General features: G+C 40.8%; 2 protein-coding genes across 6 annotated transcripts in view; both read left to right on the top strand.

Annotated features, from left to right (window-relative positions):
- Window positions 1–9934, top strand: part of LOC127369371 (dnaJ homolog subfamily C member 13) — a 30840-nt gene extending 20906 nt beyond the window's left edge. For 3 of the 4 annotated variants that reach the window (XM_051410655.1, XM_051410654.1, XM_051410652.1), the window contains 26 exons: window positions 55–209; window positions 448–493; window positions 602–756; window positions 864–1065; window positions 1172–1287; window positions 1464–1542; window positions 1621–1756; window positions 1901–2085; window positions 2186–2260; window positions 2364–2483; window positions 3250–3645; window positions 3731–3844; window positions 3973–4089; window positions 4292–4469; window positions 4580–4671; window positions 4758–4857; window positions 4943–5017; window positions 5115–5227; window positions 5328–5497; window positions 5599–5641; window positions 5731–5904; window positions 6009–6188; window positions 6722–6862; window positions 6955–7098; window positions 7240–7339; window positions 8777–9934. In XM_051410655.1, coding sequence (XP_051266615.1) covers window positions 55–209; window positions 448–493; window positions 602–756; window positions 864–1065; window positions 1172–1287; window positions 1464–1542; window positions 1621–1756; window positions 1901–2085; window positions 2186–2260; window positions 2364–2483; window positions 3250–3645; window positions 3731–3844; window positions 3973–4089; window positions 4292–4469; window positions 4580–4671; window positions 4758–4857; window positions 4943–5017; window positions 5115–5227; window positions 5328–5497; window positions 5599–5641; window positions 5731–5904; window positions 6009–6188; window positions 6722–6862; window positions 6955–7098; window positions 7240–7339; window positions 8777–8874 — 3504 coding nt within the window. In that variant the 3' untranslated portion in view covers window positions 8875–9934. Of the gene's footprint in view, window positions 1–54; window positions 210–447; window positions 494–601; window positions 757–863; window positions 1066–1171; window positions 1288–1463; window positions 1543–1620; window positions 1757–1900; window positions 2086–2185; window positions 2261–2363; window positions 2484–3249; window positions 3646–3730; window positions 3845–3972; window positions 4090–4291; window positions 4470–4579; window positions 4672–4757; window positions 4858–4942; window positions 5018–5114; window positions 5228–5327; window positions 5498–5598; window positions 5642–5730; window positions 5905–6008; window positions 6189–6721; window positions 6863–6954; window positions 7099–7239; window positions 7340–7622; window positions 7728–8776 lie in introns of all 4 variants that reach the window. The other variant, XM_051410656.1, reaches the window with a different exon arrangement.
- Window positions 9935–11054: 1120 nt separating this feature from the next.
- topbp1 (DNA topoisomerase II binding protein 1) lies at window positions 11055–23329 on the top strand. Of its 2 annotated transcripts, none has more exons than XM_051411054.1 (28): window positions 11055–11397; window positions 11688–11781; window positions 11899–12033; window positions 12160–12303; window positions 12835–13016; window positions 13228–13421; window positions 13646–13822; window positions 13960–14123; window positions 14223–14386; window positions 14771–15015; window positions 15126–15460; window positions 15860–16032; window positions 16310–16521; window positions 16788–17104; window positions 17234–17419; window positions 17609–17724; window positions 18247–18370; window positions 19287–19445; window positions 19617–19713; window positions 19823–20024; window positions 20179–20408; window positions 20665–20807; window positions 20974–21070; window positions 21462–21625; window positions 21998–22126; window positions 22237–22326; window positions 22714–22875; window positions 23105–23329. In XM_051411054.1, the coding sequence occupies exons 2-28, from the start codon at window positions 11695–11697 to the stop codon at window positions 23231–23233; spliced, it is 4557 nt and encodes a 1518-aa protein (XP_051267014.1). In that variant the 5' UTR covers window positions 11055–11397; window positions 11688–11694; the 3' UTR covers window positions 23234–23329. The 2 variants fall into 2 exon arrangements, with proteins under 2 accessions (XP_051267014.1, XP_051267013.1); XM_051411053.1 differs by having other exon boundaries at window positions 13957–14123.
- Window positions 23330–25284: the final 1955 nt, after the last annotated feature.

Raw genomic sequence — 25284 nt, 5'->3', positions numbered from 1 at the left:
TTTGTGAATTGATGATTTCAGTAAAATAACATTGTTCTTCTTTGTCTGCTCCAGCTGCTGTTGACCTTTGACCCCATACTGGTGGAAAAGGTAGCCAATGTTCTGTACCTGGTGATGCAGGACAACCCAAATCTTCAGCGTCTCTATTTAACTGGGGTCTTCTTCTTCATCATGATGTACACAGGCTCCAACGTGCTCCCTGTAGCAAGGTGAAAACATTCAAACAGATGGCACATAAACATTTTATTGTCATGAACTTTAAATGTATTTCATTGTTATACATAAAGATGATTATTCTATTGACATTTCTTTTTGCTCTAAGAAAAGATTTGAAGAATTGAAAGCTAGAAATTTCTTTTTTTTTTTTTTATTAGGAGGAATATCTTACACATTGACACTGGTAACATGTTGATATTTACCTCTGAGATATTCCTATGGTTTCTTTAGGTTCCTGAAGTACACACATCTGAAACAAGCCTTCAAATCAGAGGAGGTAAAGTTGATTTATTTTTGATACAGATCTTTCCCTTATAAATTACTGCGGATTGTATCTCATGAATCCTTTTGAAAACAACACGTGTCTGTTGTGCCTCTTCCCCAGTCTAAGGGTCAGGACATTGTGCAGCGTAGTGTTCTGGGTCCAGTGCTGCCTGAGGCCATGGTGTGTTACTTGGAGAACTACGAGGCTGAGCGCATCTCAGAGATATTCCTGGGAGAATTTGACACACCTGAGGCCATTTGGAGCAGCGAGATGAGGTACGTATTAGTCTCAATCACAGTATTGTGCTTTAAAAGGCAATGTAGAGTGAAAAGTCATGTGATTTATAGAAATTTTAACAGAGTGTGTTTGAACTCTGTTTCAGGCGGATGATGATCGAGAAGATAGCTGCCCATGTAGCTGACTTCAGCCCCAGGCTGCAGAGTAACACGCGGGCCCTCTACCAGTACTGCCCTATCCCTGTGATCAGCTTCCCTCAGCTGGACAACGAGCTCTTCTGCAACATCTACTACCTCAGACATCTGTGTGACACCACCCGCTTCCCCAACTGGCCTATTCGAGATGCTGTACGTTTTTTTTGGTTTTTATTTTAGCAATTTTGTAATTTCTTATAAATACTCTGTTTTCTAACAACTTCTTTTGACAATGTTCTCCACAACCATTGCCCTACAGGTGAAGCTGCTGAAGGACACTCTTGAAGCCTGGAAGAGGGAGGTGGAGAAAAAGCCTCCCTCTATGTCTGTAGATGATGCCTATGAAGTCCTCAATCTCCCCAAAGGACAGGGGCAGTGAGTGGCCTTTGATTTGTCATTCGTCTTGTGTCCTGAATCATATATATTGATTAGTAGCAATAAATGTGGAGTGTGTGGAAGTGGGTGGGATGTGGGAGATAACAAAATACTCCTTGTTGGATAATGTGTAAAGGACAGTAGAACTCAAGAAATGTTGGTATTTTTGTCTTCAGGCATGACGAGAGTAAAATCAGGAAAGCTTACTTCAGACTGGCACAGAAGTACCATCCTGACAAGAACCCAGAGGGCAGGGTACGTACTATGATTAATACTGATATTATATGTATGTAAGCTTAATCAACAGATTAAATTTCAATTTGTATCTTTCAGGACATGTTTGAGAAAGTAAACAAAGCCTACGAGTTCCTTTGTACAAAGTCTGCACGGATTCTGGACGGCCCCGACCCAGAAAACATTATCCTCATCCTCAAAACTCAGAGCATCCTGTTCAACCGACACAAACAAGGTATTGTACATGGATCAACTTTCTTTCTTTTGCTTTTGCTATTGTTCTTCCTAACTTTACATTTTGAAAGAAACAAATTAAGGCAATTCTGACTTAACTAACTAATACTGCTACTCTTCTGACCACTTCTTTGTCTATAAACAGAACTGGAACCTTACAAATACGCCGGTTACCCCATGCTAATCAAAACAATCACAATGGAAACAGAGGATGATCAGCTCTTCTCCAAAACCTCCCCTCTCCTCCCGGCTGCTGTTGAACTTGCTTTCCACACCGTCAACTGCTCGGCACTTAATGCAGAGGAGCTGCGACGCGACAACGGCATTGAGGTACGCACACGGTCATCCAGAAATATAAACCAATCATCTACACGTGAATGAAGGGAATTGTGTTTGAATAAATGATAAATGGTTTCCTGTATTTATTCAGGTGTTGTTGGAGGCTCTTTCTCGGTGTGTTACTGTGTTAACTGCATCCAGCAAGCCTGACGACATGGCTGTACAGGTAAAATGAACACAACACTGAGGCCTTCTTTTGTAGAGATGAGTAGTCTACTGCTTGTAAGGATTTCTTGAACACTTTTTTTTAACACTTTAATGTGCTACAGGTGTGCGGGCACATCTGTAAGTGCTACAGTGTTGCAGCCCAGTTTGAGGAATGCAGGGAAAAGATTATCGAACTGCCCAATATCATCAGGGACCTCTGTCACATCTTGTACTATGGAAAGGTGAGTTTTCTGTTTGTAATTACAAAGAAAAATCCTCTGTACTATTTTTTTACCATCAATATTTCCTTCTTAGATTATCTCTTCTCAAACCTCACAGAAATGATGGCAGTAGTACTTTAGAGCCTTTAGAGTTGCCAAAAAAATCTATGTTTTATTCATTTAAGTTTTCCTCTTTTGCTTTTATACAGTGTACAGAGTACAAAGGTGCTGGAAGTGTATCTTTACGAGCCATCGTCGTCTTCTAACCTCAGTCCAATTCAGTTTTTTTGGTCACATGTAGGTTAACACAGGGTCAATGGTCCAATGAAATTTGTTGGACGAGAAGAAACAGGTCAGCTCAGCAGTAAGAGCACTTGTCATATAAAGATAAAATGAGAAAAAGAAAAATAATAAAATAAAAATGACTATAAAAAACTATAAACTATAAAAATATCAAGTGTATACAGGAGCGTGAGATGTATCAATAAAAATGTGTATATAAATATGCTGTACACTGTATGGATGTGTACTGTGTGATAATAAACATAACACAATATATAGATATAAATGCACTTCATTATATGATTATATGAAAGAGAGAAATGTAATGAAATGTAAAAGATCCACTGTGGCCACCACTGTTACTCTTGGCAGACATCTTGCTTGTTCATCTTCTCGCCTGCAAAATATTTAATAATAATCAAATGCTACATGTACCACCTTTGATGTTAGCTTTCTACTTGTTGATGTATTTTTCTCAACCTTGATTTATGTTCTCTCCTCTCAGGGACTCCCAAAAACTGCTGCTCTGGCAGTCCAGTGCGTGAGCTCCTTCGCAGTGGATTTCTTCCTACAGACCCATCTGTACCACGCTGGTGTGCTTTGGCATCTGCTGGTCCACCTCTTCAACTACGACTACACTCTGGAGGAAAGTGGCGTGCAGACTAGCCAGGAGACAAACCAGCAGGAGGTTGCAAACAGCCTGGCCAAGCTAAGTTTGGTAGCTCTCAGCCGTCTGGGAGGCTACACCCAGACACCGCACACCCCGGACGGGAACAATCCTGTTTCAGAGACCAACGGCATCGAGGGCACACCTCCAGAGAACCCCACCATCCGCAAGAGCTTAGCAGCCATGTTGACACCATACATCTCAAGGAAGCTGGGAACAGGATCTCCTGCTGAGGTATGGTGTATAGGTGGATACAAAGCATATACATACATAAACCCCAATGCCAAACTAAACTCTACATGCCCCATTGTGCATTTAGGTCTTGAAGCTGATGAATAGTAACTCAGAGAACCCTTATTTGATCTGGAACAATGGAACAAGAGCTGAGCTGCTAGAGTTCCTGGAGGGTCAACAAGAGGGAAACATCAAGAGGGTATGAGTAACATACATACTTTAATCTTTTCCAAACAATACATAAAAAGTGTCTGTTTTTAATTGTTTATATATGGAAATGTCATATGTTGATATTCATCATGCATCCTCTTTGTTTTCTCTCTGTAGGGAGAAAATGATAAAAGCTTTGGTGCAGAGTTTGTGTTCACTGATCACAACAAAGAGCTGATTGTTGGGGAAATCTTTGTCCGGGTCTTCAATGACCAACCAACTTTCCCTCTGGAGGTGAGTAGAGTACGATAGTATTACCACAACATTCAATGCTTATTTTATTGTTTTCCTTATGTATTATTTACTATATTGATTATATTATTAAAAACACATTTTATTTGTTGTATTTTCCACATTTAATAGTCTATTTGGTTTATTTTAACCATAAAATACACTTTAAACCTTTTGCAATGTGTTTTACTATCTCTGTTTTTAGTATCCAAAAGCATTTGCAGCCAGTCTGCTGGACTACGTAGGCTCCCAGGCCCAGTACCTCCACACTCTGCTGGCCATGAGTCAAAGTAACAAGGTGGAGTCCCAGCAGCATGCCGAGAGGCTCCGCTTCGCTGAGATGGCTTTAGAGGCCCTCCGCAATGTCATCAAAAACAACCCTGGTGAGACACAACACTTCCTCTAGCTCTGCTAATCTGTTGTTGACGTGCTTTATTTAGACATCCTTCTTTCTGAACTTCTTTTCTAAGCAGCTATTTTTGTATAATTTCAGGTTCGGAGTCAGAGTGCATCGGCCATTTCAAACTGCTCTTCTCTTTGTTGCGGGTTCATGGAGCTGGCAGAGTACAGCAGCTGGTGTTAGAGGTAGAGATTCTTGGTCTTGATATGTAATTAAGATGGTTCTCAATATCTCCGTCCCTGCATTTTAGTCATATTCGTTTTCTCTGCAGGTTGTGAATACAGTGACGTCAAACCAGGAATGTGTTAGCAACATTGCTGAGTCACTGGTGTTGTCCAACCTTCTGTTGCTACTTCACTCGCTCCCCTCCAGTAAGACGAAGAATCTAAAACACATTTCCATACTTATTGCAGTGTTGTATCTTTGGACTAAAACATGTTTCTTTGCACCATTTAGGCAGGCAAATTGTGCTGGAAACCCTGTATGCACTGACTTCTAACACAAAGATAGTCAAAGAGGCTATGGCCAAAGGTCAGTTTAATTCAGTTTTTTTTTTCCTGAAGAGTGCTTAATTTTTATGTTAATTCCAAGTGCACTGATGCTCATGTTAATGCTTTTCTTCCCCCAGGTGCTCTGATCTACTTGCTAGACCTCTTCTGTAACTGCACACATCCCCAGGTTCGCACACAGACCGCAGAGCTCTTCTCCAAGATGACCTCAGACAAGCTGGTTGGGCCAAAGGTCTGTCAGGATCGATAAAGACATAAATAATTCCTGTCTTTGTTGCGTTATCGTGCATCTTCATGTATCTTCATTATCTTTATCATTCGGTCTCTTCCAGGTGCGTCTAACACTGATGCGTTTCCTGCCTGGTGTGTTCATGGACGCTATGCGAGACAACGCCGAGGCAGCAGTGCACATATTTGAAGGAACGCACGAGAACCCTGAACTCATCTGGAATGACAACTCAAGGGAGAAAGTGTCCACAACTGTCCGGGAGATGATGCTAGAGTATGACATTAGCTCCATTCAAAACCCAATTTAATCAATATCTAGTTAAGTATTGTGTCCTAACTGTCAAATATGATGATTACTTTCCTAAAATTTTCCAGGCACTTTAAACAGCAGAAGGATAATCCTGATGTGAACTGGAGAGTAAGTGAAATAATGTATTACTTTCTATAAAACAATAATGTTTTCTGTATGATTTAATGTGACAATGGTTTCTTGCTTTATGTGCTCAGATGCCAGAGGACTTCACGGTGGCTTATGGAGCAGGACAGGGCGAGCTGGAAGTTGGTGGAGTCTTCTTGCGCATCTTTATTGCTCAGCCTGGCTGGGTGCTACGCAAACCCAGAGAGTTCCTGGTGTCCCTCCTGGAGACCGTGACTGAACTGCTGGAGAAAAACAACCCCAACGTGAGCTGCCTTACTGAGAAACAGAAACACACTGCATTTTCACTTCATCTGTTGACTTACACCAGCAATTTTCACCTCTTTCTGACACCTCTGGTGTGCTGTAGGGTGAGGCCCTGGAGACGGTTACCACGGCAGCGGTATGTCTGTTCAGCACACAGAGCCAGCTGGCCGACCAGGTTCCACCTCTGGGTCACCTGCCACGCGTCCTGGCAGCACTCAACCACAAGAACAACGCCGTCCCCAAGAGCTCCATCCGCCTTCTGCACGTGCTATCAGACAATGAGGTGATGAACCAAATACACACACACACACACACACACACACACACACACACACTGTTTTTTAGCTTTCTACACCTTGTTTCACACCTCATGTTCATGAAAGGAAGCTCTCTTAGAGTGCAGTTTTACTCATCATAAAGAGTTCTACTCAACCTGTGATGTATCGTGTCTTCTGTGGCTCTGGAGAGATAATGACGATCTAATCAGGATAATCTCAGATGAGGCTCAGAGATTACACATTTCTGAGCGAAACAGGGATGTGAAGTTACTTACTGTAATTGTAAAACCCAGCGTTCAATCTATACTAAGGAATAAACGTCAGGCTATCTCTGCCTCTGCTACTGTTGTCTTTCTTTGATTTAAAAAAATAAATAAATACATTTCTGGAAGACCAACGATAAATCGTTGAGCTTTGATTTCAGGGATTCCCACTTGAAAGAGCCCAGACTTAACACCTTGAAAATACTCCCACTATTTTTGCTCTTTCTGTTAAACAACAGTCAGTTTATACTGAGTTTATCTTCTGTTACTTGTAGCTGTGTGTACGCTCCATGGCTTCTCTGGAGACCATCGGCCCCCTCATGGCTGGGATGAAGTGTCGGCCTGACATGGCCGGATTGGCTTGTGAAGCTCTTAACCGCATGTTCCAGAAGGAGCAGACTGAACTCGTGGCCCAGGTAAACTTTCACCATTATTGTTTTGTTTTCTTGTTGTTGTTAGATGACCATGTCAAATTAATGACGACCTATCTTTTTAATGAACTGAATAGGCTCTAAGAGTAGAGCTGGTTCCCTACCTCCTGAAGCTACTGGAAGGAATCGGACTGGAGACACTAGACAACCCCTCAGCTACAAAGGCACAGATAGTAAAGGCTCTGAAGTCCATGACTCGCAGTCTGCAGTTTGGAGAACAGGTATGAGAGGGAAACATGACCCGCAGGATCGTCAATTAAAACCACTGAATGATTAGGAGCTTTGTATATTTGCTAATTAAAAAGTATTAAAATTGACATCATACTGATTATTTGTCTTATTTGACAATCACTGCTTTGCAGGTGAATGAGATTCTAGCGAGGTCCTCGGTGTGGAGTGCCTTTAAAGACCAGAAACATGATCTTTTCATCTCAGAGTCGCAGACCGCAGGCTACCTGACAGGTAAAGTGTTTCTATGGACTTAACCTGCTATTGAACACTCTACATCACAAAACCCGCCATTTTCTTAACAAGAAAAACTGTTTTTTTTTTTGTGAGTGTTTAAAAGGTAAGTCTTGAGTAATTCTCTCTGAGCTGTTGTTGATTCTTAATGCTTTGCTTTATCCTAAAAACCACCATGTGGCTGACTCCTCGCTTAAACCCTGCAACCCTTTCTCTCTCCACGTCCTGTAACTTCCTGGCTCTGCCCTTCCCTTCCTCTTTGTCCTCCACATTTCCTCCTCAGGGGTATCCACTCCTTCTCTCCTGGCCGCCAGCAGCCCACTGCGAGGTGGGCTCTAGACTCCTAAGCTGGGCCCTCGCAGCCCTCCTCTCTCTTGCTCTGGTGCAGGTAGACTTTGACCTGTTGTTTCACCTCACCTCTTTCCCTCCATCTTTGACCCACACTTAATTTTCCATTCCTACTTCTCCATCGTGGCAGTGCTGAAAATAATGTTACAACATCTTCATTACCATCCAACACATTCTTTATCACACTCCTGTTCAGGAATTAACAAGAAATGCCCTCGAAAGAATGTGATTACTGTCCCGTGTGATGTGATTTGGAAAAGGCCAGGGGATTTCCAGTCTGCTGTGGGAAAGAAAACAATAAAGCTTGACAAAATTAAAAATGTTGGCAGTATGTAGGCAGGAAGAAAACAAAAAGTCAACCAAAAAATAAATGTAATTCAGATTTCCATAACTGACCCTCTGGAAATGTTACTCATTAAAGAGTTGAGTTAAAATAATCTCTGATTCTTGATGTTATGTGGTAAAGTGTCATAAAAGGTCATACAAAGTAAGTGTGTTATTTAGGCGGACAATGGCAAAGACCAAAAAGCCTCTAAAATGTGATCAGCTAAATAAAAACATGATGTAAAATGTGTTGCTTCCTGTACTTTTCACTTGTAAGTGCAATAAGTCTAAAAGTTTTGTTTGCAGGACAGTGTCCCCTTAACAATTTCTGTTTTCCAAAAAATGTAAATCAGATGAGAGGAAAGTCCAAACTCTCACCTTCCTCAAAGTCCCCTCTGCACCACACACAAACAGAGGAACAATAGAAATCAATCAGAGTAGCTTCATTAGTTAGAAATAGAAAAGTGGAAAAAACACAATTCATAAGCATAAATCACTCAGAAATCTTTGTACTTCCACCACATCCTTTGACTTGTCCATTTATATAAATATCCTATAATACACCCTGTATTCAGCAACTTCCAAACTCTGTCATCCATCTTTCAACATTTGTTAAAAGTGTCTAATAACTTGGCCAAAATCACTCCTCCATACATACAGTAGTCTTTTAGTTTAGAACATCATTGTAGCTCACCACTAGCGCTCCATCTCTCCCGCCCGGTCGCAACCTGTACTGAATCCCCTCTATCTTCCTGTCACCTGTAGGTCCAGGAGTAGCTGGTTACCTTACAGCAGGAACTGGCACCACGGTAATGCCCAGCGTCCCACCCCCCGTGGACAACGACATTGGAGACCAAGGCTGACGGACTCACACACACACACGTCACGCTCAGGCACCCAGACTGCCCTGCAGCTTTCACGGCCGCAGCTCAGAGAAGGGGACCGCTCAGCTCCCGGACGAGGGGATGGAGAGAGAGAGGAAGACGGAGGAGACCGTCACCAAATTCTCTGCAACACCTCCTCCAAGATCACTCTCCTCTCCCCTCACAAACGACACTCAAGTCTTCATAAACACTTTTGAAATTGTTTTAACGGATGACCACATTTTGTTTTGTTTCTGTGCTACTTTTCTTGTTTCTTCCAATGACAACACAGAAGAGTTTACTTTTTGTATGAATATATTTTTTACTCTAGATTTTGTTTTGGTTTTCATGAGGAAGACATTGGAAGACTGAGGCTTATTATAGGTTAACTGTCTCTTCTCTATTATCTTATTGCTCTTTGTCATATCCTGATTGGCGCCACTTAACCCTAAATCCCAAACAGAGGGTACTTGGCCTCATTTGTGACACATTTGTGCACAGGACCTATCCACCTTTTACTTAAACCTACCATTTACTAGCCTATATAATGGATTCTGATATGAAAAAAAAAAAAAGTTAAAATAGGAAATCTTGTCTGGTTTGGTTGTGTCTAATTCAATCCACTCTTTCAAAAGTTGACACAGATCTTCTCTCCAAATGTTCAGCCTCTTATTCTTCTGATCTTAATTCATTGTTCATTCTGCGCTCGCTCTCTCTCTCTCTCTCTCTCTCTCTCTCTCTCTCTCTCTCTCTCTCTCTCTCTCTCTCTTTGAAGGCTACCCTTTCTGCCTCACATTTTTTTAAAGTAATTCTCCTTTCCCCCAGAATGCAAAAAGCACTAGAATATTTATAAGTGAATAATAACCACCGGAAATGAGCTTCTGCTAAGACATGACGAATGACTCTGATTATGAATCTATGTGAAAGACTAGTGCAATTTGTGAAATGTTCAATGTAATATTGCGTATATAAACTTTCTATATTGAATGTACATTAAAAAAAAATAAATCAGTCGCACTTGTACATAAAATTTTAAGAATAAAAGGGAACCCACAGTGTTGTTCTTTTGTATTTACATTTGTGCCTGTGGAGGTAACAACAGATTTTAACATTATGAGTTGTTTATGAGCAGGACTCAAATGTATTTCACCTTTGAAAATGAATATTGAGTATTTCCTCAAGTTATAACCATTTTTACCTGCAAGTTAAAGACATGACTTCCAAAGGTACCATAGAAAACACTGAGATCATGTATTCTGTGTTTTTTGTGGGAATTTGTAGATTTTAACTTAAAACACTGATTCTGGTACTTTTTAGACTGAGTATATTTTAATTTTACCACTTTTAAAAGAAAATACCTAAATATATGAACAAATTAAGTATTTCCACACCTGCAGTTTATCCCTGACAGTGGTCCTTGGGACATAAGTTTCATGTTTGGAAAACTAAAACTACGAAGTGAGTAATTAACTCAATAAGTAAATAACGCTTTTTACAGACTGGTCAAATATTAACCCATGACCTCACTATCCTGGCTTCAGCTGTGCAACTCACATAATGTAACATGAAATCATTTAACGATTCATATTAGAGACTATTAAAGACAAAATTTTGTTTTCAGATGGTATTATTTATAAACTTGAACAGAAATTATAGGTTTGATGTTGGAACAAATGGTTTTACCAATCTGCATTTGTAAACCCCAGATAGTCCTGATAATCCACATAATCCTGCTAAATTCCATCATTTCGTAAATTAAAAAGATCTTGTTTTGTTAATTTTGAGAACCATAAATCTTGATGGACTATCCAACTGGATCTTGAATATTACATAATTTACATATGTAAACTTTTTTTTAAAGTGCTATTTAAATAAGGGCTATTAATATTATTATTATTATTAGTAGTAGTAGTAGTAGTATTGTTAGTATTATATAACTAACTACAGTGGGATTATACACATTCATGTGGGATTTCATGTAATATAGTGAAGTTAGTTTAGCCCTAATATGAATCAAACCTTATACTAAGGTGATATTTTTTTGACTTATTATTTAACGTTATTATTCTGCTTATATTTAAAACTAATGTATTACTTTAATTCACGTTGAATATTTAGTTCCTGCGGATCGTTTGAACACTAGAGTCCGACTCCACACGGACGAAATTAGGAGGTAACACCGGAAGATGCGCTGTTAGGCGCGAACAGACAACAACAAAGCTGATATTTAACTTCGCCGAACTATTATTAAATTATTATATATATATATTATTATAAGATGTATTTGAATTCCTCGAATACGATAGAGACTAGTTACCGTTTGTTTATGATAATATGAATATTAATGGTATTTTATACGCTTGTATGAATGTCCGCTGACAGGTTAAAACATTAGTTAGCGACATAAACTGTTATATTTATTATTATTATTGACTTAACTAACGTTTAACTAGTTCCCCATGACTGGTTATACTTCATATTGATTACTGTCGGAGTACACTTGTGTGGGTTCATCAAGAGGAGGTGAGTGGTCAATAGTTTAACTAACATTAACATAAAGTTAACTGCTTATATTATCTATAATATATATATACATATAACATATAACGTTGTATATAATGTGTAGTTATTTGTAGTTCACCAGTTAATATTTGCTTGCTAAAATAAAAACATGCAAAGTCATAATGTTCAGTAATTGTCGAGTCACTACTGCTAAGGATAGCTAATGCCATAACAAACTACTTTATTATTATTATTATTATTATTATTATTATTATTATTATTATTATTGCTCTTTACACACCTACTGACAGGTTGACCATGTCCAAAGGAGACAGGGAGGGCTTCATTGTGAAGTTTGTGGAAAGTAAAGGACAAAAAACAGAGCATGCCGTCAAAGCTTATGAGGTAAACTCCATTATTATTATTATTATTATTATTATTATTATTATTATTATGATGATTAAGATTTTATTGCTGTGCTGTCTCTTTGTTTGCAGTAATGTCTGTCTCCTGTTTACACAGGCCATTTTGGAGCTGCAGTCTGAGAAGTACTTGAAAACAGTCGATGAAGATGCTGTCTTACAGATGGACCAGAATGACAAGTCTCTGTTTGTCTTCAGTAGCTTCACCACCCCAGCATTTCTGCACTGCAAAGAGGTCTGACTCAGTGTTTGACTCATCAAAATCTTAATCCTGAATTTCACAAGAATTGGTGAAACATCATAAATCATCATAGAGAGTAATTCTTCCCCCTTTCTCCCTCTTTTGTGATTTGTCATGTAGCTTGGCTGCAGAGTGGTGAGTCCACTGGTGGTGTTGTACTGCCTGCAGCAGCAGCACTGTGTCCCCAAAGCAGAGACGCCCGTCTATAACATGGCCATGGCCGACATCACTATTTCCTGCACGAGCCTGGATAAAGCTATACGGGTCAGTTTACTGCTCTCTTTAAGTCAGCAGTCTAATAAAATGTTAAATATATATCAGTGAGATAAAATAAAAGAGTAATCTGAATGTTAAGCAGCTAAGGCGGACTAATCTCTTCCTCACTCCTTTTTAAAGGTGCTGTTAGGCAAGGTGGTGATGTGAGGATATATTGGGTGTCTACCTCGGTGTCAGTGTTGTAGGTGATGCTAAAGTGTATTAATGACTATGGTGAAATAGTTTGAGGGAACAGAAGAGAGGGAGTTGGAAATAGGAAGTCACAGATTATGACATGTTAATGAATGCAGCTTTAATCATTCTTATCATTGATAACAGGACACAATCAAGGGCATACATCAGTATGTGCATAAACTAAAAGTATATGTCCTGAAAAGCAGTAAATCATATGAAAGGAGCTCGTCACACATCCCAAAATACATAAGAAAATTGTAATGTATTGCAAGAGTTATGAAATATAAGTCAGCACATTGTCTTCTAAAGTGTTCTGTAAGTTTGTGTGTGTCTGTCTCTCTACAGACGGAGGTGATGGATCTGGTGCAACTCATGGGTGGACGGGTCTACCTTGACCTAAATGTATCTGTCACACACCTGATTGCAGGAGAAGTGGGCAGCAAGAAATACCTGGTTGCTGCCAGTCTGGGTAAACCCATCTTGCTGCCTGCATGGGTCAAAGCCTGCTGGGAGAAATCTCAGGACAGGTATGTTTTCTTATCACTGACATTTCTGTTCTACACCTACAAGGATACATACTATATTTTGTGATGTTTTCTTGGCCAAATGAACTCTTTTTTCCTGAAGGTTTGACAGTCAATATTATCACTGCACCAAAATTATACAGTTGCTGACAGAAACAGGGCACTTTAAACATAGATGATAATTATTTTGAACATCTCGTTCTGCCTCCTTCAGTCTTTTCAGGTATACAGATCTACCCATTGAGGACTATCTGTGCCCTGTGCTCCGTGGCTGTACTGTTTGTGTGACAGGCCTCTCCAGCACAGAGCGTAAAGAGGTGCAGCGGCTCTGTGAGCAGCACGGAGCCAACTACACCGGCCAGCTCAAAATGAATGAGTGCACACACCTGATCGTTAGTGAACCAACAGGCAAGTCACCAGCCGTTACAGCACATTGGGCAATTTTTTCCGATTTAAAAACTTCTCTAAGACTCTGTTAGCGATGGGATATCGGATCAGATATCTTCTCATTTTAGTTTCCGTTATTAGTGTCTAATATTAATTAATCAACCTCTAAAAAAAGTCAGACAAGCTGTATTTGTGGTACTCTCATCAGTATGACTTTGATTCTGAGTACTTGTATTTGTTTGCAGGTCAGAAGTACGAGTGTGCACGGAAGTGGAATGTGTACTGTGTGTCTCTGCACTGGTTGTTTGATAGCATAGAGAAGGGCTTCTGTCAAGATGAGAGCCGGTACACTGTGGAGCGTAACGCATCAAAGACCACTCGACCGCACACTTCCACCCCTACTGGCACCAACAAGAAAGAGGGTGAGCCACAAACTGATGATGCACTTGTTTATTTCATTTTAAAATGTTACTTTCACATTCTTGTGGGGGAATTGGGGTCAAGCACAATCTCTTGTAGAGTGTTAGTCTGTGATATAAGTGTATTTTTACTCCAGAAGGTCCATCTCTGCTGGGCTTGAGCCACATCTCTGTCAACGCCAGCATGACAATAAATGACACAGCCCTCACCAACGGCACTATCAGCCGACTGGACGCTCCAGATGCCATAGATAGTCTGGATCTCACCGTCTGCCCAGCTGATGATATATTGGATGGCTGTAAGGTAAGTAGGAGAATATATTTTCATATAGAGCAGAAATATCCTTTGAAATCTGGAAGAAAATTTTGAGGCTTTGTTTCACACATGTTAAATGTTGTGCAGCTCTATCTGTGCGGCCTGCCAGGGAAGAAACTGGAGAAGCTGCGGCGTCTCGTAAACACTGCAGGAGGTCTGAGGTTCAACCAGCCCAGTGAGGAGCTCACACATGTGGTCATGGGAGAACTGGATCAGGACCTCAAGAATTTTCTGTCCAAAGCAACACATAGGTCTGAGTTGCAAGATTATTATTCTACTGCACATAATCCTCCCCCCTTCACTTGTTGATGTTCTGACCTGTTTTATCTCCTCAGCACACAACTATTTAAACAACAAAACCCCAAGGTTTCCAAACATGTACCTCTGATTTGATGATTCAATTTGATAAATTTAGCGCACATTGAATTAAACATTATACATTTATAATGGTAAAGCTGGTTTGCAAGATCATATGAAGTCACAATAAAGAAAATACCTGCAAAAGTCATAGAAATTGAGAAGAGAGTGGAGACTATATACTATTCAGAGGAGTTGTGCCATAGGGTGGAGGATACTTTTTGCAATTTAAGTTTACAGTGTGTTAAATCATTGAGATGATGTGTGTTACTTTCCAGACCCCATGTAGTAACAGTGCAGTGGCTGCTGGACAGTTTCACCAAAGGCAGTCTACTCCCAGAAGCAGGTTACCTCCACCCTCACTGCCTGCCCCCTGCTCAGGCTGCAGTATCTGTGCCTGCCCATCGCACTTCCACCTCCAGGCCCTCTGCTGGTCCCCCTGCTGCCAGCCCCAGCACTCCCAGGCATAGGAGAGCAGAGGAAGATCTGCTCTCACAGTATATGGATGATGACCCTACAGTCGGTAAGTATCTGTTGTCAAACTGGAGGCTTCCTGTAGCCGGGCACTATTAAGAGTTCACAAGATATAGTTTTGTATATTGCAGCTAATCTAACTGTCCTTTAATCCTTCAGTTGACATGCCCCCACCAGCAGAGGGCAACAGCAGGAGGTCCATCAGTATGGCTGCAGAGCCTCAACCTGAATTCTGTGCACCAAACCAGAGCAGAGGACCAGACCCAGACTCAACCCTGCAGGAAGCCAGTGAGGCAGGCCTGTTTTTTGGGAAATGTTTCCTTCTTGTGGGCTTTGGCACTGAGTCCGAGGCCCAGCTCTCTCTACTGGTGACAGAAAATGGAGGCAGGGTGCTGACTGGCCGTACACGTGTGGTGGCAGACTATGCGGTGGTCCCACTGTTGGGCTGTTCAGTGGAGGCCACAGTGGACGAGGTGGTCACTGATACCTGGCTGGTAAGATTGTAGTCTTACTGCTTTTATTTTGCCTGTGTAGAGAGAGTAATCATTCTTGGTGATTTTAGTGCCATCTGTTGATTTTTTAAGTGGCTGAACAAAGAGGCAAATATACATTTTTGAGTTTAAATCAACAAATTGTGATAATTAATTTATTATTTAGGTCAATTATCAAGCAAAAATGCCAAACTATTTCTGGTTCCAGTATCTCAAATGTGAATATCTTCTTTTAGATTGTTTTTAAAATCTTACATTTTGTAGACAAAACAATTAAGTAATTAATCAATATTTTCCAGATGAATTGATAAGGAAACAAAAAAATAATTTCATTGATTTGAAATACATATTTGTCATTTATCAGTTTTGTACAGTTATGTTTTTTTTTTCATACATTTTCAGGCCATGTGTGTGGAGAAGGAGTGTGTTCTGCGGCTGTCCTCTAACCCTTTGTTCACTCCTGTTCCTGTGATGGACGGACGTTTTCCTCTCAAAGATTGCGTTCTCTCCGTCAGCCAGTTCACCGGATCAGAGAGGGAGTCTTTGGTGGAGCTGGCCAAGCACCTTGGAGCCAAGTATGGTTACATTGCAGTCTGACCGCATATGCTGTTTTACTTGTAGACCACAGGGTACAAACATTAAGAGCTGCACGAGTGTTTGGTATTTTTATAAACTGATGTGGATGTGTAATTTGGTCCATGAGTCTAAGGCAAAGGTATTCACATTGTTCTCTCTCCTGTATACTTTTACCATCATGTGTCCTGCCTGCCTGTTGGGAACTACCTCTCTTTCTACTTGTCTATCAGTTCTCATCTTTTCTTCTCTCTCTCTCTCTCTCTCTCTCTCCTGCAGTGTCCAGGATTACTTTGTGCGCTTGGCCAACCAGAAGAAAGGCATGCTGGCCAGCACTCATCTGGTGTTGCAGACCCCAGAAGGCACAAAGTATCAGGCAGCAAAGAAATGGGGCCTCCCAGCCGTCACCATGCACTGGATACTAGAGTCTGCTCGGACTGGCCAGAGGGCAGAGGAAGGGCGTTTTCTAGTTGACCTGCCACCCTCACCAGGTTAGAAAAGTGTAAAGCCTGTAAATGTAAATGCATGTTTTATTTGTATTTTGTATGGATGGATGCTGGATCAAAATAATTATTCTTACCAATGAGTCTTATTTGAAATTTGGAATAAAATAGATTTCCAAGGATATTCTGACAGGCATTTTGAGTAACCTGACTGATATATTTTGGCTATATGGTCTGATTCTGCAGTCTGTTTTAGGCTGAGTTTTCATTGTTTGCTGTGCTCTGACAGTAACTTTTATTTTCTGATTCTACAGAGAGGGATGATGAGAGTTTTGTCGGCGGTTCCCAGAGGCCCACCATGCCTCCACCAGCACGTTTGTCTCCAGAGATCCCTTTGCTGGGACTGCAGAGTGGTAAGGCTGTTACACCGCTGGATTTAGGTCGCTTCCGGAGCAAAGTTTTCCGCTCCGTGTTGGACGAGATGAAGCCCAAAGAGGACTTCAGCACCCCAAAACAAAACCTGGAGGGCGGCAGAAGGAACCCCCTTCAGAAGGAACCCACACTGCAGCTGGACACTCCCTCTCGCTTCCTCAGCAGAGACCAGCTTTTCAGGCCCTCCTTCAATGTCAAGGTTGGTACCAACTGAGCAGAATATAGTGCTAGAATTACAATCACTGCTTTATGTCTTAGGCCTGTAGCAATAAATTGTGCACTCATATGTGATAGATAATCCTCTAAATACGTGGACTGTTTTGTTAAGGATGCACTTGGAGAATTGGAGACTCCAGGGGGAAGATCCAAACCAGGAGAGAGGGTGGGGACGCCACTGACTGATGTCATCAACAGGAACTTAAAGGTGGCTCTGGCCAATAGCGCCCGAAATAACGTCTCAGATATGCAGGCCATGTCTGCTAGCCCCCAGCTTACAAAGGCGACTGAGAAAGAGGTAAACTAAAATACATACAAATACAATGTACAGGAGTGATTACTAATGACACTGATGGAGGATCTCTTATAGTTACAGACACATTAACTGTCACAAGAAAACTTTGTTTATAGTACAAGGAAGAGTGAGACATATGATAGCGTAGCCTATATACTACCCATATCACTTGATGCTTTTTTTGTTTGTTAGGTCCCAGAAAAAGAAGTCGGCCCTCTTACTGGTGTTGTGATCTGTGTTGGAAAGAAGCTGAGCAAACTGCAGAGTGAACTCAATGCTGTCGCTGCCTCGCTCGGAGCTGACTTCAGGTATTCAACACATGTAGTCAGTCTTTTTGTCCATATTGGCTGCAAAGACAACCCCTTCTTAAATCAATTTCAGTATAAGTGATTGGGGAGACAAACAGTACTCTCTGTGTGGAAAATTACATTCCAAACTTTATCTGAAGTTAATATGAGGCTTCAGCAGTCCGAATTAGACGGATCAAGAGAGTATCATCCAATGTTAATGTGTTTTTAGTACCAATTTCCTGCTTTGTATTACCCCTCTGCCTCGACTCAGCTCTCTTTCCCTCTATTTGCAGAGCAAATTTCAAAATAAAAGCACAGTAACTTTGGAAGATGTCCACTTGATTTGTCTAATTTAGGCGGCTGGAGCTTCAACTCTTCAGAGTGTATTTCTGTACAAGGACTGTGGATTTTGTCCCCCATTCATTACATCTAAACTTCTTTAAGAAGAGGTTTCATGAAAATGTTAAACTATACATTAATATAATAATTTAATGCAAATAGTACAAACATTTCTTTGTACTCCCATCAAATTGTTTTTAGGTGGGCTTGTGACGATACAGTGACACACTACATCTACCAGGGCCGTGTAGGAGACAACACTCGGGAATACAGAGGAGTGAAGGAGAGAGGACTGCATGTGGTCTCCCAGTACTGGCTGCAGGCTGTATGTTACCTAGTAGCAAATATTAATAGAACCTGAGCTCTACTTTACCACTCAACTTTTACTTTTTAGTGCACTGTAGAGGACAATACTGAACCATTTTTATGTAACTGTTTTTAGATCAGTGAATGCATTTTAAATTAATTGGGACTGGAACTAATGAAATATTCAGTTCATAATCATATAAAAAAAAGAAAAGCAGCAAATCATCACATTTGAGTAGCTGGAACCAAAAATATTTGGCATTTTTGCTGAAAGATTAATTAAAAGATTAGTCAGTTTTCTAAATAATTGCTCTAAAGTGAATTAGTAAGTTTGTTAAGTTTTATTATGTATTTGTCTCAACCCATTAAATAATTACACTGCCTCAGAGATACAGTTAATCCTGGGCTGATGATGGTGAGCATGTATTATAACAAATAAGATATTCAAGTATTTGTAAGTATACTCAACTTAGTTTATTTTTTTTATAAACCACAAAGAAAAGGATTAGGGCAAAAATGTGAGCCTAGGCCTCCTGAGCCATAGTGTCGCTCTCATAACGAATCAAATATTTTGTTGGTTATACATGCTTGTAAAGGAAATATGTCTTCAAGAGGATACATACAGTGATATTAAGATACGCTTGATTTCATTTGGCATCTCTTTTTCATGTTGGTAGGTGCTGCTTTGTGCCTCCTGTTATTGTTCAGTATTCACTTAGCACATTTCACCTGGGGGGAATAATTATCATCCCATCAACAAAAGCAGAATATTTAATCAAAACCAGCTTTGATATGGTAATTTTGCAGGCAGATGGGAGTTTCAGCTGTGATTCCAGTCATATTAGTCTTGTTTAATGAATTGCTGTGACAACACACAGTGAATATCCATACACAGAAGTTTATACCTAACAAGTTACCCATGTCGCCTTGTGCAGTGTGCTGATGAGCAGAGGCACGTTGCCGAGTCTCTGTATCCTTTCACCTACAACCCCAAGATGAGCCTAAACCTCAGCCAGGTGCCCAACAGCTCCCAGAGGTCTCCACCTTCAACGCGAACCCAACTCAAAGCCATCACCGAGGCAAAGGACAGCATGGTGGGTCTAAATATGTAATTTAACTTCTGTGGCTGTGTGTGTATTGTCTTTCAGTGAAGCATTGGATACTGTTCTGTGTTGAATTGAATATTTTATGTTATTAGTAAGGTCTAGTAAAGAGGTACCTCATTTAATTGTCTTTAATTATCTGTTTTATTATTTGTCCCTCAGTGTGAAGATGCTGCCACAGAAGACACTACAACTTTACGCCGTGTGAGTGATGGGAGCGTAGATCAAGAAGAGATGCATGATGCTGCAGATCGAAGTGGTCAGTGTCTTTTTACAACTTTCATTTAATTCTTTTGCATTTAAATCTTGTGCACATACTTGAGAGAACCAGTCGTTTTTCTTATTGCTTGGTTATTTCTTGTGTCCAGATATTTCTGAGACTCTAGAAATGAGGGAGAACCTGCAAAGACAGCTTCAGGAGATCATGTCAGCCACCAAGCTTACGACAGGGAGGCGTGCCTCAGTCAGACTCAGCAGGATGGGATCAGGAGGGGCTGACTCGGGCCCCCACACACCTGATGGGAACCGGGTTGGACGCAGTGGGAACAGACGTACTCTGGAAGCGCTGAGGTAAGGAAGCCATGAAGTGAGGAGTTAGTTTATGTTTAAACTATAACAATCACTAATCACTAAATGGGAGAAACATAAACTTCAAACAGTTTGAAGTGTGATGCCTTTTTTGTTAGGTTCACAAAAATAAATTCACCTCATTCTGTCCTTTCAGGGTTTCCAGAGCAGCAGCTATGGACATAAACACAGAGCCATCTCAGAGTGAGCAGATAGTTTGGGATGACCCTACAGCCAGGGAGGAGAGGGCCAAGCTGGCTGATAATTTACAGTGGCCTGGTAGTCCCTCACAACACTCTGAGACCCTGGCACCTCCACCTGCTCCCACCACAGAAAACGGCCCTCAGTTCAGGGACTCCATGACGGACTCTGAGCTGGTGGAGATGGGTAAGAGATCAGGAACCTACCGGTTGCACCAACTGTGATTTACACATCAGTACACTGCATAAACTAGTTCTTACAGTAGTTGTCGCTACACCTGCTAACTACTAGATGCAATTGTTACCTAGCTTACTGACAAAAGTATAGTTAGCTTGTCTTCATATGACCCCAGGAGAGTAATTTCACCATAAACATAGAAAGATATAGCCTCTGACATACTGTAGCTAATGACTTTCACTGTACTCACTGTATCCTCTACCAGCTGCTTGTGATGTCATCGACCAGCACATGGGTCAGAAAGTCGGAACGCCTCCGACAAAAGAGCGAGAAAGTGACATCCTCACTCCTAAAGCCCCCAGCATTGCCTTCCCTCTTGCCAACCCCCCAGTAGCACCGGAGCCACAGGTGAAGGTTTATATTTACTTTAACGTGTCTGCAATCATCCGCACACGCATGCTTTTAATTAACATTTATAAATAATGTATATTCTTTAGTGCACAGTGCATTAGTTGTACTCTACCACCTCTTTCAAACAAGCCACTGGTACTAAAGGGCTCTTTAATTCTCACAGGAGGAGCGTGAGGAAGAGAAGCAGCCACCCAGGTTTCAGCTGTCCTCCCTCAGCCCCCAGGAACGCATTGATTACAGTCACCTCATAGAGGAGCTTGGTGAGTCTTGCACCTAATTAGAGTTCTGAAACAGTGTTTCATCATCCTGCAGTAAAATAAAAAAAGGCACCACATCAGAGGCCTGAAGTCAGAGGAGCTAATCCCTGATGACTGAAAAGGAGGATCTGCCTCCAGGGTCTGAATATTTCCTCCTGCAGATGCTTCCTCTGATAAAAATGTTGTGAACTCAGTATTCTCAAATCAACCACAGCACATCATCAGTTGAACTATTATTGAAACGTATATTCAACCAAAGCAGCTTATAGGTAACTTAAATACATTTATACACAGTCTTTAATGTTTAATTATCAGGTCTGTAACTATAACTCCAGTTTAGGTGCAGTCTATAGTTATTTATTCCTTTCTGCCTACTTTGGTTATGATGTTCTAGGTGGTGTAGTCCTGGACAAGCAGTCTTTCGACCCCAGCTGCTCCCACATCATCGTCGGGACTCCTCTGCGCAATGAGAAATACCTGGCAGCAATGGCGGCCGGCAAATGGATCCTGCACCGCTCGTACCTGGAGGCCTGCCGCTCTGTGGGGCGCTTCATCCAGGTCAGGAACTTTTTTTATTCACCCTGCAATTACAGTATTGTAATGGTGTTGTTATGTAATGTTCAATATGTAGAATGTCAGGTAATGGTCTGAAGGGCAAAGTTTGGTTTTCTGGTTTTCCAGCCAAAAATCAAAAGTAACTACAAACAAACCACCATGTCTATTTAACCTCTCAATATCTGTACATCGGTATCTGTGTCTCCAAAATGTCTGCTGTTCCAAAAAGCAGTCTTGCCATTAGCTACATAACACAACCATGTTTCTTCCACTCAAAGGGTTTTAATAAACCAACGTTTCACAGGCGTTCCTCTTCATCAAATGATCAGTGGCAAGTATTATTTTTTTAATGTCTTCCATCTGTCTGTGTGCCAGGAGGATGAGTATGAGTGGGGCAGTAGCTCCATTCTGGATGCGTTGCCCTCCATCACCTCCCAGCAGAGGAGACTGGCTTTAGCTGCCATGCGCTGGAGAAAAACCCTGCAGGGACGCTCTGAACAAGAGGTACTGACAGACACATTCACACTTTGCAAAAAGAACAGTCATAGTTTCTGCTATTTGTGTTGTATTGTCTATATTGTTAAATTATTCTAAGTGTTCTTTCTGTTTTTCAGGGAGCCTTCAGTGGATGGACAGTCATGCTGAACATTGACCAGAACAGAGAATCAGGCTTCAGGCGGTTACTGCAGTCTGGCAGGGCGAAGGTAGCAGCTTGTTTGTGTATAGAAATAGCAAATTCTTTATCAAAGAGAGAGACTTTTTTAGACAGTAGCCTGTCCAAGAAAAAGTTGAAAATTGGAGAGTGGCCAATACCTTAGTTCAGCATCAGGGTTGAATTTAATTGCTAATCTAATCTTTGCAAACAGGAAACTGTTTAGTTTGTTTTCCTTTCATAAATTACGTTTTATGATGTTATAAAACACTGAAACCCTGAAACAACCAGTAATATGATTGTGAGAATTCTCAGTTTTGATGATGGAGAGCAGCAGAAGAGCTGCCCTACTTCGACCTTAACTCCCCTATCAGCTATATTTTGACATGTTCTTTCTGTAAATATTACCTGTACCATTACCTGTAATTTCTCCTTCCAGGTCCTACCGAGTCCCTCCCCGTCCACGTACAAAGAGGCCACTCACCTGTTTGCGGACTTCAGTCGGCTGAAGCCCGGAGACTTCAGAGTCGACGTATCAGAGGCTACCTCCCAGGGAGTCACATGCTTGAAGCCAGAGTACATTGCAGACTACCTCATGCAGGTCAATGGAGCACTTGATCACTGGATTGAATCACTAAATCTTACATAATTTTGTTGTAATTTGTATGTAAATATAACTTCATCTGTTATAAAGCAGTTATATGGTTATAACTCTGATACATCTCACTGAGATTAGTTAAAATGACATTATTTTGCAAGATGTAAGATCATCTCTAGTATTAAATCAGACTCAGTAGATTCACTATTGTGCCCTTCTTTCTTTCCTCCAGGAGCCAACCCCTCCTGTCGAGCTGTACCACCTGCCTAAAGCTCCCTCTGAAGAAGCTCCAGGTACTCCTTCACGTAAGCGTAAAGCTGCAGAAGACAACTCCAGGCTGAAAAAGACACGTCTGAACTAAAATATCACTACTAAATATTGTCATTAAATGTCTGTGAAAAGGATTGTAAATAAGATTTTGTTTTTATCTCGTAAAAATAAAATAAATGTAGCACTCGTTTTGTCACTCTGGCGTTCTCATTGCAGTCGGCTGCAGCCTGAGACTGTAGCTGTGATGGATGACTCAATGAAGGGCCGCAGAAAATGTCGAGTCATGTTTTGTAATTGGGTGCAGCGATATCATGTGTCCTCTTGGGGGCAGTACATCTTCACTGTATGACTCAGGCTTGTGTTAAGTGATTCCTCAGCAACAGAAGGAGCTGTTTTATTTATTGAAAAACTAATTACCAGGTATATATATAATGACTTATATTAAATATTTGGGATTCACTCAAATACAATTCTATTTATAACAAAACCTCATTAAAACTGATTATCATAGTTTTAATTTTCAAAATAAAACATGCCTCTGCATCTATTAGGACAATGTTTCACTGTTAGTCAGCAGCTCTTGTGCCTCTACTGTTGTTCACTTAGTAACAAGAAATCAAAGAGGCATCCAGTGTCCCCTCCCAAACCTATATCAGTCGGGTATACTCTTCCCCACCCGTGTCATTATAGGTCACTTGTGTAGGCTGTTGATTCCCCCATGCAGTAAACACCAGATTTTGTTTACCCGGCGTCGATTTAGGCTTTTGGTAGAGCGATGTGCTGTTTCATACCAGGGTGCCAGCTGAGGTTAGATGCCCCTGTTCTCTCCCATATGGACAGATAAGTGGTTTAACCTCGTAATAGATGGGCCAGCTGACAGCCGCCCTACAGACAGAGGCTTGAGCTGCTGTTTGAGAGGTGTGGGATTAGAGAGGAAAGGGCTGCACTGAAAGAGGAACATGAGTCGGGCTGTGGGATCTGGGATCCTTTCGGGGCCCTCTAACAAAGAAAGGAGTAGCTTAAAGTTCCAGTGTACAACACTTAGGAGAATCTATTGGCAGAAACAGAATATAAATTCAGTTTTTGGTACCTTTTAGAATGAGTCGTTTTTATCTACAGAGGGAGCGGGTCCTCTTCTACATGTTTGCCATGTTTCTACAGTAGCCCAAAACAGACAAACTAAACACGGGCAATAGAAAAGGCCTTTAACACATCCTGCAGCCACCGTAGTTTCTACTACATGCTTGGAAGGCTCAGCTGATGCCACTAAATACTTCACATTTCCATTAAGGTCACTTGTAGAGCCACCAGTAGAACTAAAAGCTATTCACTCCCAACCTTTTTGACTTATGGTCCATCACAATGAGGCAATGTAAGCTTGGGACACCTGATCACACGTTGCCATTGGTAATACGCTGTGAGCTATTCCACCAGTGGTTTTTTAGATGTTTACATTTAAGATTTAAGACCCAAACAAGTAAAACTATCTGGCACTTCACAAGAAAAGTCTTTTGTCACCTTTCCTACCCTGTTAATCTTCTCGTGACCCCTTCAGTAATGGGTCGCAGCCCTCCAGGTTGAGAACCACTGAGCTGTAGCACTCTATACTGAACTGATCAACAGTCGTAGGAAAGGTTTAATAGATGTCCATTTTAGTATTTTTTTTAAACTAAGAGGTTTAGAAAAGCCCTGATTTAATTGTCAGAGTTAAAAAAGAACTAAAGAAGCCCACTGGACATTTATTATCTGCAATATAACTTATTATCTTTAATTAATGCTCCATAAACTAAATAATTCAAAGTGTGTCTATTACTCTTTAACTATCCCAATATATAAATATATAACTATGTTTTATTAGTTTAGTTAATTATGTGCTCAACATCAGGTTCCAAATTATGTCTGAAAATTACTTATTTTGTCGGATCAAGAGGCAAAAAATAAAATAGATAAATACAAAATAAATTCAGTCTATAATGAAAAGAAACAAGCAAACTGATTTTGGCTTTAAGAAGCTTCAGGAAATAGTTTTATTTGGTTAATGACCGCCTGGCCAACCCCAGTTTATTGTCAAATGTTGTCACATTTAACACATTTCAGACTAAGTGATGAACTTAAATTCCATTAAAATAGAAATGTAGTTGG

This window comes from Dicentrarchus labrax, unplaced genomic scaffold, assembly GCF_905237075.1.
Source record: "Dicentrarchus labrax unplaced genomic scaffold, dlabrax2021, whole genome shotgun sequence".
NCBI lineage: Eukaryota > Metazoa > Chordata > Actinopteri > Moronidae > Dicentrarchus > Dicentrarchus labrax.
The sequence above is the reverse complement of the archived record's forward strand: the minus strand, read 5'-3'. Positions and strand labels throughout refer to the sequence as shown.